The sequence below is a fragment of the Myzus persicae genome, unplaced genomic scaffold, assembly GCF_001856785.1.
Source record: "Myzus persicae strain clone G006 unplaced genomic scaffold, MPER_G0061.0, whole genome shotgun sequence".
Classification (NCBI taxonomy): domain Eukaryota; kingdom Metazoa; phylum Arthropoda; class Insecta; order Hemiptera; family Aphididae; genus Myzus; species Myzus persicae.
The window spans coordinates 770,710-785,402 of NW_019103412.1; the positions used below are offsets into that span (position 1 = coordinate 770,710).

At 27.3% G+C, this 14,693-nt stretch overlaps 1 protein-coding gene across 3 annotated transcripts; it reads right to left on the reverse strand.

Annotated features, from left to right (window-relative positions):
• Nucleotides 1-1,100: 1,100 nt before the first annotated feature.
• LOC111034422 (PAB-dependent poly(A)-specific ribonuclease subunit PAN2) lies at nucleotides 1,101-14,366 on the reverse strand. Of its 3 annotated transcripts, none has more exons than XM_022315664.1 (17): nucleotides 13,992-14,366; nucleotides 13,833-13,899; nucleotides 13,063-13,256; nucleotides 12,818-12,987; nucleotides 11,788-12,117; nucleotides 11,516-11,723; nucleotides 11,136-11,425; nucleotides 9,107-9,203; nucleotides 8,639-8,863; nucleotides 7,799-8,047; nucleotides 6,591-6,885; nucleotides 6,361-6,527; nucleotides 3,542-3,716; nucleotides 2,247-2,759; nucleotides 2,046-2,175; nucleotides 1,762-1,983; nucleotides 1,101-1,467 (listed from the first exon to the last, which is right to left on the reverse strand). In XM_022315664.1, exons 2-17 carry the CDS (start codon nucleotides 13,882-13,884, stop codon nucleotides 1,191-1,193), a joined length of 3,594 nt encoding a protein of 1,197 aa, XP_022171356.1. In that variant the 5' UTR covers nucleotides 13,885-13,899; nucleotides 13,992-14,366; the 3' UTR covers nucleotides 1,101-1,190. The 3 variants fall into 3 exon arrangements, with proteins under 3 accessions (XP_022171356.1, XP_022171355.1, XP_022171354.1); XM_022315663.1 differs by having other exon boundaries at nucleotides 1,191-1,467; nucleotides 14,084-14,366; XM_022315662.1 differs by having other exon boundaries at nucleotides 1,191-1,467; nucleotides 13,833-13,924.
• Nucleotides 14,367-14,693: the final 327 nt, after the last annotated feature.

Sequence of the window (14,693 nt, forward strand, 5' to 3'; positions counted from 1 at the left end):
GAAAATATTATTTCAAATATTAAAAATTATTAAATATTAAATTTTACATTATTGCTTGTTATGGTATATGCATATTTATATACATATTAATTGTGTTTTAAAATAATAAACAATTTGAATGATCATAATAACAAATAAATCTACTGTATTTCCCATTTTGTGTATATTAAATTACAACAATGTATTCTAAAAAAATAAATAAATATGTACTCAATTATTAAATATGATGTTAATAGTTTTTTCATGTAAAATATGTTACCTATTTGTTGCAACCAAATTAATCAATTTGTCGTTTTTTATCACTACTTTAGATGTACTTTTATAACTTCTGACTACAACTAAAGAAATATTAATCGTGGTCTGATCAAACGCCACACTACAAGTGACTAATGGGTAGGTATTTTTTCTGTGCAATACTGTCATTCCAAATACACTATTAAGTATAGAAAATATGACTTACTTTCTAGTTTTCAATCTTAATATCTTAAAAAAATAATTTTAATGTGTATCATTATATCAGGGCTATCAAAATGGCACCATGACCATATGCAACCAGAACTTCACTAAACAATATATTAATGTGAGAAAATAAGGGATTTTCTAAACTTGTTATGTAGTACAAACTATATAATGTTTTCGCATATTCATTATTACTTTTTATAGACCAGACTACCACAGTATAAAACTAACAATATTATTTTATGTGTTGACGTGTGATATTCTTGTAAAACCTAGTGGCAACCCAAAATAAAATATAAATTACTAAAATGTTATACATAATTAAATGCATTAATATCTTTAGATTTTGATTTGTGATTTGATATATGAAATTATTTCATTGATAAAAGAATTCAAAATATACTATATTATTTTTTAGCCTATTGAATGAGATTCTACTGAAAAATTGAAAAAAATTGCTAGTCAAAAAAGTCTCAAAGCTTTGACAGATGGACTCAATTCTTCACTTAATATTTTTGAAATGAAAAATCAATCAATATTTATTAAAGCTTAAGATCTAAAGAGTATCAATTTCTAATTCAATAATATGATATACCTGTCACATTGATAAATGATCTACCATCTAAAAACAACTTAAATGCTCATTTGTATATTAAATTTATATATATTTATTTTTATAAAAAATGATTTAATTAAAAAATATTATATTATTTAAGTATCACACATTTGTTCTATTCCCCAGGCACTGCCCAGAGCATCTCTTTTCCACATTTGTAAAGCTCTTCTAGTCTTGCTTGCAACGTTCCATCTTCTTCAAGTGTTTTATAACATTGATATAACTGCAATGCTGCTCGGGCATCTTCTACAGAGTCATGTGTAAGAGATTGAATTTTATTGCCTAAAAAGTGCCAGGCCAAAAACCGCAACGATACATTCCGTTGATGTGGAAGTCGGAATAAAGCTACAGTATCAATTACTTGTTCAGGTGGTACCATCAAGTTGATCATTCTACAAACATTAATATAAACATAATTATATAAGATACATGTTGTAAAAATATAAAATAAATTATGAAAGTTAAAGAATGATTTTCAAATAACTTCAAATAATGTTTACATGCCAACAATTTTATAAATTGTAACTTTTTATGTTTCTTAAAATCAATAACATGTAAACTGTACTTATTGAAAAGTTATTTGAATGTATTAATACAAAGAAATTTAGTGTTAGATGGTTAGATTTAAATGTTAGTCTTTATAATTAGCTTTGATAAATCATTTAGCTCACAAAAACATTTCTAACCTAAAATCATTATATAGACCATGGCCAATAAACTTAATTCCATTGTCAACCAAATATCGCAATTTCATATATGTGGACTTGAGAGTGGTAAGATTTTTAGAACTTTTACTAATGTCTAAATCACCAGGATTGATACCGGAAAATTTTGTAAGGTAATCAACAACTTGCTCTTGAGTTGAAATATAATCATCTATAAAAGGTTTGCCTTCATTTGGACCTTCACTGTAAACATTCAAGTATAGAAAATAAATATCATTCTAAAGAAGAGATTTAAAGTTACTTACCCTCGAATACATGATATTCTTGCCACTGCCATTTGCACAGGTTTTATTGTGGCTAATCGACCATCACTTCTTAATTCAGATTCTTCTTGATTAAGAGTAACAAATTCTGCATCAATAGCTACTAGTTCACCTAAAAAATTATTTTTTAAACATTAAACCATGCATCATTATTTTTTTTTTAAATATTTCTCATAATTGTACCTGATTTAGGAATTTCTTCATCTAAGATAACATCATTACTATTTGACGAAGAATTCAAATAAACACTTTCAGTGAACACTTTAGCTGTAATAACAGGGTCACTAGCATCATTTTCAATATCAATAGTAGCTTCATTATTTCTTGACACCCAGTATAATATACAGGGAATTTTCCAATCCAAACTAAACCAAACAGCTTCTTGTCCAATGACTGGGGATACACTAATGTCATTGAATATGTACCATTGAGATGATGGGTTACTAGCTAATATGTGTTCATGATAAGCTTTGCCCACATTCACTATAGATACAAGATTTTTACGATCTTCATGTATATAGCATACAACCGCGTGTAAATCATATATATTGGAAGATTTACAATCTACTTCATCGACTTCATAATTAAATAGTTTTAATTCTCCATCGGGCTCAAGTTCAGCCCTGATACTCAATGGCAGCCATGAGTGTGTGTAATATAACTGAGACAAGCTCATGGAATTATTTATTTCTGGAACTAAAGTAATACATTTTTTTATATATTGATCAAATAAAATTAACCCTCTACCTAGAAAATCACTCATTCTTATTACAAAGGATGTCTAATATTCAAAAATATTCAACTTCAGAAAAATAAAACTACAATGAAGCCACGTCCAAATTCAATTTTAAGCCGTGTCTAAAACAACAATATACCTGTTTCTGTCTAGTTATTTATTCCTTTTGTTCCTGACAAGGTTAATGATATCCCTTCATAGGCGTTAAGATAAAAAAATGTCAGAAATATTGTCGTAAACAGAGGTTTCCAAATTTCGTATACACAACTTTAGAAATAAAGCAAAAAGTTATGGTCACCTCGGAATATGTTACCAAACTCACCACAAAAATCTTATATTCTCAAATAACTCAAACTAAAAAATCAATCTACACACCGAAATATTTAAATAGTCTAATAACATCCCAAAAATATATCAATCCAGCTATCACTCTTTATAAATGACCTCAAGTCCCTCGTAAATCTACTTGTCACCCTTCTCACTAAATTATAAATAAAATTCTTTAAAAAATTACATTCAATTCAATTCAGCTAAATAAAAAATGAAAAAAAAAACAATTATCATAAAATAAAAATGCTACATAATATGTATTTTTTATCAATTCCAAAGTGATACTAATAAATAGCCTTCTATCATTGCATGTTACTCATATTATTGTGAATATTTTAAATTGAATTAATTAAAAAATATGTTGATTAATTTATAAAATTAAATATAACACTATAACAATGATTTTTAGTACCTGCAGGCACTTGGCCAGGATGCATAAATCGACAACTATGTCTGGTACAATTGGTTCCATATCGACAAGGTTTATTGAACGATGTTGGTGTACTTGGTGCTGTTTTTTGGTCACCAGATTTTGAGACAGCCTGTTTTATCAAAATGTCCATTTGTTGTTGCCAAAAATCTTTGTTCTGTTAAACATTATGGTATTTAATAGTTAATATGCACGCCTTTAGAATATTTATTAAAAATGTATTAATAAATTTAGAGTTAAATATTTACTTAATACAAGCTCAATAAGGACATTATTTAGTTTTTAAAACAACCAGATGTTTTGATATGTAGGTACCGTATCATAGGCATAACTAAGGGGGAGCTCGGGGGGCTAAGTCCCTCTAACTTTTATTTTAGCCGCACTTGTCATCATGTCCATACTCCCACCAGTGGTAGCCACATTTATACATTTTAATTTAAAAAAAATATTATTTTGTTTTATTTTTTATTAACATCTTTTCCTGACAACCGAATCAGATTGTATATTATTTGATTGCATTATCATCGTACATTGTCTTTCATAAGTACAATGGTAATGTACTTGTGTCTGATAGTTTATATTTTGGAAAACTTGCGTAGAACCTTATTTTACATTTCAATCCTTAGCTATAAAATTTGAACATTTAATACCATTTTTAACTACAAAATCATTTTTCAATTAGAGAAATTTTGTCAAAATTTGAATTTTATAAGTTTAAAACGAAAACGTGCCTATGTATTTTTAATATTTTTCAATTGATATTTTAATAATATATCAGGAGCCTTGTATTATAATTTTTCAATTTTTTGACCCAAACAATTAAGTTTAGTTGATGTTCATAGAAATAACATGTCCGTAGACAGCCCAAAACGAGTCAAAATATTGCAAAAAAATAGGAAAATCGCTATATGAGAAATCTAGTGAATAATATCCAATATTGGAAAAATTTCAACTTAAAAAAAACACTCATAAAAATTTAATTTGACTTTCGGGAAGAATTTTTATTTTTTTGATAAAGGTTGAAAAACTTATAAGATTTCTATCTTGTATTATACTTTGAAATCTTAGATATGAAAAGATAAGTTTTTATGAATTTATAACTTAAAATAATTTGCAAATTTTCATGATTTTTAAGTACTTTGTTGAAATTTGAAATTCAGATGCCCATTAAAAATTATTGTGAATGTACACTCAACTTTTTTTTTAATTCCCACGACCAACAATTTACGAGGTACCTTGTAGTAAATTTTCAAATTTTTTGACGGGGTGAAAAACTTTTTAAAGACATTAATGAAAAAACACTAATAAGAATCAAACATTTTGTATGCCTATCAATAGTTCAACATTAATCAAAATATTTTGAAAATTTTATGGCGTGTAGAAAATGCTAACACAAACGTTCAGTGAAAATTTAGTTACAATAAAAATGATTTTTCGAAAACTGTTCTTTTGTAAGAATTTAAAAATTCCTGTTTTTCCTGTCGCTTTTAGAAGCTATTGGGAATTTTAAAATTTTACCTTCAAAATACACCCACTAGATTCACTTTCCTACCAGAAAAGTTGCTGTCTGAGAAAATCCGAAGCACTTTTACTGTCCCAAACCGTGATGACAGACACAAAAAAAAAAATAATAATAAAAAAATAAATAAAAAAAAAACACACATAATTGTAAAATCAATGTATTCATCGCTCGGTCAGACTAAAAAATTAGTGGAATTTTGTTTTCATATGTTTCAGGCATTATTAATATAAAATAAATGAAACTGAATTTAATTTAAAAATGTTGGTCAGATAAACAATTAGGTATCAGAAAAGATAAACAATAATTAGGGGAATTAAATGTGGCTAAAGAGTATTGTTCAAAAATCTATTTTTTCTAATTTATATAAAATGTTACATTTATCACTTTTTATTCCACAACATATTCAGCATCTATTAAAAGAGCATTTACAGTAATGGTCAACTATGTCACCAAGTCAACTCTCAGTTTTCTATTATAGCTAATGAAACAGATTTATCAAAATATGTTCTAAATAAAGATGAAATTAAAGAAAATTGACAATACTGAACGGAGGCTTAAACTGTAATGACTAGAGTATTATTAGTACGATACCCACATGAATTCTTTAACTTTCACTTGTATTTAAAAAAAATTAAAAACTTGTATCTGTAACAAAAATAGTATATTTTTATAATTTAATGTTTATCTCTTGATTCCACTTTTTTATGATTGGTATTATATACACACTATAATAATAAAATAAAATAGTAATTGTAAATTTATTAATAAATTAATGTAAAGTGTATTGGGGGGTATATGGGGGAAGAGCCCAGCTCCACTTAATTTCCTTACTATAAAACTGGTAGGATTAAAGCATCCCCTTACTTAAAAGGTCTAGTTAAGCCTATGAACAGTATAGGTTTTCAACCAAGTGTCTTGCTCAATGCTATGATCAAATCAAGATTGTTAATGTGCTGGCTTTCACTAAACATTCTGTTCAGGTTCCAATTTTAAACAAATTGTTAATGATTAATAATAATTTTTTTTTTTTTGCTATACTTTAATATAACCTATTTAGTATACTATCATAATATTATGAATTATTTTAATTTTTTTTTTTTTGTATAGTGTCATTCAGGATAAATTTGCAGCAAATCAATTAATTAAGCTAGGACAAGCTTTTAAATGTTTGTACTGCTTTTACAGCACTCATATATAGTCACTGTAGATTTGTATAATATCAAATAATGATAATTTAGTCATTGTTTATTGATTATAAAATGGCTAGTTTAAGACTTACTTGTTTACTTTCAATAGCACAATTTACAGTTAATATAGCAGGTAATGATTTTAATGTTCTATTCTGTAATGTCTGCTGGAAACTCTCACAACGTTCACACCAAGTTGTAGTAGTTTGTTTTGGACAAATGCTTTGCTGAAGTAAATCACAAAATGATTTAGATTTTTCTACAACACAAATAAACAAATACTTAAAAAAAAACAGGTTTTTAGCTCGTTATAAAGTTATACCATCGCTAGATTCTGGATAAACCAAATTGCAGACCATTAAATTAGATTGTTTGCTGAACTCATGATTACATTTTAAACATTTATTAATATGAAGTTGTTTACAACCAAATAATCTAGTTATTTCAGTTTCATTAAAATCTTCTTCTTTATTTTTAACTTTTTTTCGAACTTGTTGACCTCCAATACTTGGAAAATCTGTGTCTTTGAAAATAAATTTTCCTTGTTCATCAGTCAAACCCTTTTTTGACCTCAAAAGCTCCAAATGAATTTGATGCAAAATAAATCGATTCCAGTTCTAGTAAAAATGTATAAATATTAAGAGGATGTAACACTGGAATTTGTTGTCTCCGTCTTACAAGTAGATAGCATAGCAAATTTATCCTCAGTAGATCAAGTGTAGCTTCGTTAGTATAACAATTTGGGTGAATCAACCTATTATGAAACTTGATGGTAAGAACATTATCTGTGTTTGTATGTTGGTTTTTTATGATGGATGAATTTTTAAGCGAGTTATGAGCATTTTTAATTTAAATTATATAAGCATAACTTGTTAAAAAATCAAACTATCGTAAAAAACCAACATCCAAACACAGACAACGCAATAAATGTTCTTACCATCAAGTTTCATAATAAGTTGATTCATCCAAATTTTTAAACTAGCGAACTACACTTGATCTGCTGAGCATACGTTTACTATGCTACACACTTGTAAGACGCGGACAACAAATGCCAGTGTTATATCCTCTTAAAATAATATTTTAACTGCAGTCATTTTCAAAATATATAGTATTAGTAATTAATTTGTAGTACTATCAATTTAAAACCCTTGTTAAAAATATATGTAAATGTTTCACTTGAAAACATACCAAAATCACATCTTAATTATTTATTATTAATATTAGTATAAAAAAACTTGGTTTTTGATTAAGATTTATAATTTGACTCTCAGAAATATTTAAATTTATTTCAAGTACACATTAATCATTTCAATAAATCAGTTTCTGAAGAGTTTAATAAAAATATTGAAAAGTATTAGACAATATAGTTCTGAAATCAAGTCAGCTAAAAACTAAAAATAGAAAATACTATAGCTAATTAGTAAATATGAAAAGTATACAAGAAAACTAAACATATTTTAAAGTATTAAATATGTTGATTTATATATTTTAAAAATATCTAATTATAATTTATAAATTAGTTGAACTTACTTGAATTAAAATGCTGATATTGATTTTATTTTTCATTTCAGCATTGTTATGTTCAGGCAGTATAAGTCCTAGAGCTGTAGCATCATGAGCATTACGAAGAGCTCTTAAAAAATTTCCAGAATGACATGGTACTCCTTTAGATTTGTTCATCATATAAAATAAAAAGGATAATTCACAACTTAAACAAAATTCTTCTTGACATATATGTGACATTAAAATTTTTCGCAATGGCTCCAAAAAATATAAAACCTAAAAAAAAAATGTTTAATTACTTCAATCTTGTACAGGGATAAAATAAGTTATATTTTTTAGTATTCAGTCAAATTGTACCAAATAGGATATTTGCAACCAGCGGTAGAACAAATTAAAATAATACTTGAAGGACTTCAAAAAGAACTGTTTTTCATATTAAAAAGACCTATTTATTATTCAACAGTTCAATCTGATCTAATTACACAAATTTCAATACTTTACAAATTTTTATTTTGAAAAAACATGCAAAGGTATCTAATATCAATTAGTGACCAACAACTAAATATGATATGGTTTGACTAGCACATGTACACATCAAGCATCAATGCCAGCAAAACAGCGTCAGTCTTAATGCCAGCATTAATGACTTGTTGCTTATATGTGCTTCATATTATTTACACGGCCCAAGATGGGCATGGTTCCATCCACAGAATGTGATCTAAGGTAAAAATATTATTACATTCTCATACTGTGCAGAAGCAGGTGATCAAATAACAGACCGTGTGTAAACATATAAACGTATATATAAATTTCCAAAGAAGAAAATATTATTCATTTTAATATTTGTAAAAGTAAATAATAAATTACTTGAAGCATTGGATTGCAGTATGAGTTGGGAACATTTGATTCCAAACCACTGAATCCAGTTTTATTATATTGTTCATAGTCAAAATCTTCACTTTTAAATTTTAAATCAATTTTTCTATATCTTCTAGGTATTGCTACAAACGTGGGAGATTCACATTCTTCATCATTTGATTGGTTATGAATAATATTGTTTTGTGACTCAGATACAGTGTTGAAATATGCAACCTAAAATTGAAAAACAAACAAACATTTTTGGTATTAAATGATACAAATTGTAGAAAATTTAAGATGCAATAATAGTTGACTGAACTCAGTTAATTTTAACTTTATAATATATCTCATAATATAATAATGTATAATATTTATGTATTGATTACTTATGTGCACATACCATTGTATATCATCATTAATATTAATAAAATTTTAATCCACAATAATAACATAATTATATGTAATATGACTAATTACTTGATTTCGTTTACGATTATTTGGGTTTGGAGCATACCCAACAGTTCCTTTCATTTTCATTGTAGATAAAATATTCATATCTATTGATGGCGTTTTCCTACAAGTACCAACATTAATATAAGTTTTTTTTTAAATTATTAATAAATAAAGTAAATATTTATTTAAACATGCATACTGAATAAATATGTATAAACTTGTAAATTATGCTATTTGATAAAATAGTTTAGTATTTTAGTTAAAAAAAAATATTTATCAATAAATTAGCTTTATTTAAATTTTATAAACAATTAGCAGTATACTTATTAAGACTAAGGTAATATATATATTTTTGTTTAAGCTTTATAAGTAATTAAGGCTCTTTACCACCAAAACCACTTCATTCAGTCAGTTTTTATTAAATTATGCTGTTTCCCATTCCACTCCAAGTTTTTTTAGCCATAACACTGTCCTTCCATCTTCTTTGTGGACTTCCTCTTGGTCTTCTTCTTATTACGCATGTCATTTCTATTAGACTCCCATCAGCCTGAAATACATGTCCGGTCTTGATGAACTGTACCACATTTTCTCTTTTATACATTTGTATTTTATTAAAGCAATATTGAACACTATAGTCTGTTAACTGAGAAAACGCATTTGTGTGGCGACCAAACCTCGTCTGTTTTCATGCATTTATGCAGCGACAAGGTAGTAGAGTAGAAGAATTATGGATACAAAACCGCGCAGCTCAATCATTTGGATTTGCGAAGAAGTAGCGCTCTCTCAGTGAACGATCTATAGTGCTTATATTTACCTAAGCACTTTCTTCTCGAATAGTCTTAGATTTTTTTTATAGCTTCATTTCATAGCTAATAGAACTTATTTATAGTTATTCTTTTGTTTACCTTGACAGTAACTTTGATTTAAACAGTAGTAGAGCATAGTAAAATTGGTTGGCAGCACTCGATCTGATGTTGATTTATCTATGTATGTTAGATTGGCTATTTAGAATAGTTCCAAGGTATTTGAATTGTTCATACTCATTATTTCCCTATTTCCTCACTCAAATAAATGGGATCCCCTCTTACTCGATTTATTATCATATACAGTGGTCGCCGCTTATTGGACTCACGGTTAATTGACTCATTTGCATATTAGACTCAAAACGGTTGGTCCCGATTCGCACGGTTAGGTTAGGTTAGGTTTTTGAGTCATTCGCCTTATTGACTCATTCGGTTAATTGACTCAAATTGTCGGGTCCCAAAGTGAGTCCAATAAGCGGCGACTACAGTATATGGTTTTTTCACTCAAGACTATTAAGCCAATGTCTTTTCTAGTATTTATCAGTTTAGTCATAGCTTCCTGGACTGTATCCGGTAATTTTCTAATTTTGACAGTGTCATCTGCATAGGTTAGCATCATTGTTGAATGTTCCAGTTTCTAGGGTTTTTCTTGTTAGATTCTCTAGCTCCATTTTGAAATGAGTTAGAGATTATGTATCCAGTACTTGGTCTATTGTTAATTATAAAGGATGATGATATATTGTTCATAAGCCATAACCTTGACATTGTAACTGGTGTTGGAATTACACATTTGTATCACAATAACTAGTTATGCTGTTATGCCAGTCCTAAAGATAATTTCTTAGTGTTTTCCTAATTAGGCTATCATATTATACTTGTTTATATTTCACTAATAGCATGTGTAAATCTTTCGCTTGTTCATATTATTTAATATTTTTCCAGAATTTGCCATGACAAATACGTGATCAGTAGTCGATTTTTCCTGAATCCACTTAAGTAATTCCCTACTATTGCCTGCAAATATTTATAATCTTTTTAGAATGATTAATGAATCTATTATATAAATAATTGTATGACATTTCATTCCCAGTGATCAGTAGTGTTATTCCTATAACACTATGGTGTTTTTCTGTTTTCTATTTTTAAAATTAAGTATATGATTTGGCTTGATATAATTGTATGAACTATTATATATACCACATGTATCGTTATGGATACAGTTTTTGTTAGATTGTAATTTAAAAATGTACCTGTAAATTTTAGTAAGAAATTTCTCGGGTAGCTCTGATGCTAAAGGTCCATCACAATGAGGTAGTGGGATATTAGAATAATCAGCTAATTCATCAGTCACATTGATAGGACCACAAGGAAGTGGTTCCATTGGTTGTGCAAATATTGTTTCTCTTGCCAAAGTATTAAACTGAGTAGATGCTGTGGTAAATAAATGCAATGTGCTCACATTATCCCCAATGATAATTGCTTGACTTGAAGGAGATACATCCATAGAAAGGGCCATTGCTCCTTCTTCAGCACCCCTCATCTAATTTTAAATTAAACATTATTAGTATTTACTACATCAACAGTGTTATAATTTATATATAATATATATAAGACTTAAGCTTTATTATACCTGGTACAGATTCAAATCTGGTTCTGTCAAAGCAACTGTATCCACAAGTTGACATTGTCCTATCGTTGATAAAACTGCAATGCGTGATGAGTATGAAGTCATGAATCTCAATAAAAATGGTTCAATAATCATAGGAATAGATGAAACGGATCTCATCATTCTCAAATCATGTACAGCTAAAAATTGATCTAGTTCCATGGATCCATGTCTAATATCAAAAATATAATTAGTAGTTATTTTCAAAACTAAAACAAACATTTTCTTCCTCTTACGTGTTGTTAAATCCACAGCTAACTAACAAGTTATCATGAACATCAAAGTCGGATAAACTGCCTGTGTGCGCCTCTACAGTGTAAATAATTTTTGAAATATTTCTTGGATCTCGAAGCTTAATTACTCCAGTAGGATCTCCACAACAAACAGTCCTATTAGCATTCTGTCTTAATATAGCACAGCCATTTTCTCCAGCATTTATAATGCTTGTTTCTTTACACAAGTTTAGGTTAAACTCAATTAGCTTTTCTTGATGACCACCCATTAATATAGTATCTTGAGAACGTCCTAACTGAATTATACATTGCATTTCATTTAAATATTCTGAACTGAAATAATATAATTTTGTATAAATAAATAAATAAAGATTTATATTTTTTAATTATTTGATGTTAAGCTTTCATACATGACTTATTGCAAAAATTGTGTATTCATTTTAAAATATCTAAAAAGGAGACAATCATTTTGAAAACAATAAAATAAATATTGTGATTAGGGTCTATGTTTTAAAAAGTACATTGCAGTTATCATCTATACCATAAATGAATCAATATGGTCTTATAATTTCACAGCCAAAAATAAGTAGATTATACTACTATATTAGTAATTATATAAGTACAATAGAACCTTACTAATCCGGAGTTCAGTTAAACACCTGCTTAATATTACATATGTTACCAGAAAAATAAACAGAATAATAATTTATTTTGTACTGTATAGGTTCAAGTGGGTTGAATTTATCTTGTATACTAAATAACCTTTGAATTTCTTAAAACTATAAAACACATTTTTTTTACTGAACAGAGTGTTTTTATTTATACCACAGCTCATTTTATAGGTTATTTTAAATAATCCATAATTTCATTAATTTGGACAAACTAGGGCTCTAATCAGTCCGCATTAATAAGGTTTTACTAAAATATAGTATTATGAATTACTTTCAAATATAATTAATTTTAAATAAAGTTAATAAAATACTTTGGTAGGCATTTCATAAAATAAACCTTAGTTTTATTACCATTTTATTACCTGTGAGTAAAAATTGGTAAGCCTCTGCGCATTTGACATCGCAGTGTAGTAGGTGTAAGAACTAACAAAGTAGAATCAGTACTCAAAAGTGAACGAATCTCTTCGGTTGAATGAACTCTAAACATTGTATACTTTTGCATATCCGCACTATAATATGAAGTAACATAACCCTGCACAACAAACATTTTTAATAAAAAAATTTGGTTGAGTAAACTTAAAATTAACTATTTAAGACATTCACTTACCAGCTGATTTCCAACCCAAAGTAAATTTTCATATGTATCAAAACATGTAGCTGTAATTCCATATTGACTGCAATTATCCGTCAATATTGTTTGAGTTTCTTCATATTCAGACCTTTGTCCATCTAATAATTGGTCTGAATACAGATTAGTATCAATGACTTCCGGGTATTCTTCTTCTGCATAATTACCGTACACTAAATATAAAATAATTATCAATTTTTAATGCTATGTGCCTATCATTTTATGTAGGTTGATTATTTTTGTAAAGTAATTTTAGACACATGGTCAAGTTTATATTTTGCTGTTTTGTGACAGATTATGAGATTGTAACATTTTTAAAGTAAGCACTTTGAAGACAATTAATCAAGAGAGAATCGATTAAAAATTTGGTATCACTAATAATGTAATACTATTTTTTGAAATCATTATTTAAATCTAGTTTTTTATAGTATAACAATAATTAATTAAGAGCAAGATAAATACTAAACAGTTCAATTGATAATTTCTCATACCTATAAAATAAATTAAATCACCTATTATAATTTTCTTAATTAATGCCTATAAGCTATAAACACTTCAATTGTTGGTATGTTTTAATAAGTCTGTTAAATATTTCCCACCTTTCCATCCTTATTTTAAAGAATAAAAATTAGACAAAAGAAAATGTTACAAAATACATATGTAGTCTATAGAACAAGGGATAATTAAAATTAAACATTAATCTACGTATAAATGGTTAATATTATGGTGACAAAAATTGGTACACTTACTTATCATATCTGAAGGTTCATATGAACTTATTACTGATCTTGTAAACTCCATACCTATTTTTTAAGACTATTTAAAAATAAAATAATTTATTCTAATATTAATCATAGGTACATTGATCATTGATGTGAATTAATATCTATAAAATATAATCTACTTACTTCTGTGATACTAATTAAGTATTTATGAAATTTAAATCCATGTATTTAAATAGACAATACCTACTCACGAATATAATCATTATTATTCTTACTTGAAAAAAATTAGTTGTAAATAACTGTATGACGAGCACTACATTTTAAATAATCATGATCTATGTAGTTTAAAAGTAAATTAATTAACATTTATTAAATATAAAATAACATTAAGAAAATAATAAACTATATAGGCATATTAAACATTGTAATAAATTATTGTTCTGATAAACCAATAACTGTATATTATGATAGGTAAATAGTCACAATACCATAAACTCTATTATACCACAGAATAAATGAAATTTCATTTATTTCATTTATTCTGTGATTATACTACTAGAATATACACTATATAGTTATAGTATTTGGTACTAAATCGTAAATCCAGACGCGGAATTTACGTTATCACACAATTTATAATCATGCTTTGTTTACATTTCACAAAATCAAAACTTTAAGCAAAACACAAAACACTAGATAGCTCTGCCTCAATGATTTTAGATTCTGATTTCTGAAAAGAGCAATGGATGTATTGATTTTACTGTGTGTGTTTCAATTTATTTTTTGTGTCCTACGATCAGTAGTAGAATTATTGATTCAATTTTCAACTTCTGTATCAGCGGGTCTAGTTGGTGACTTCGGGAGTCAACATTTAAAATTCCCAGT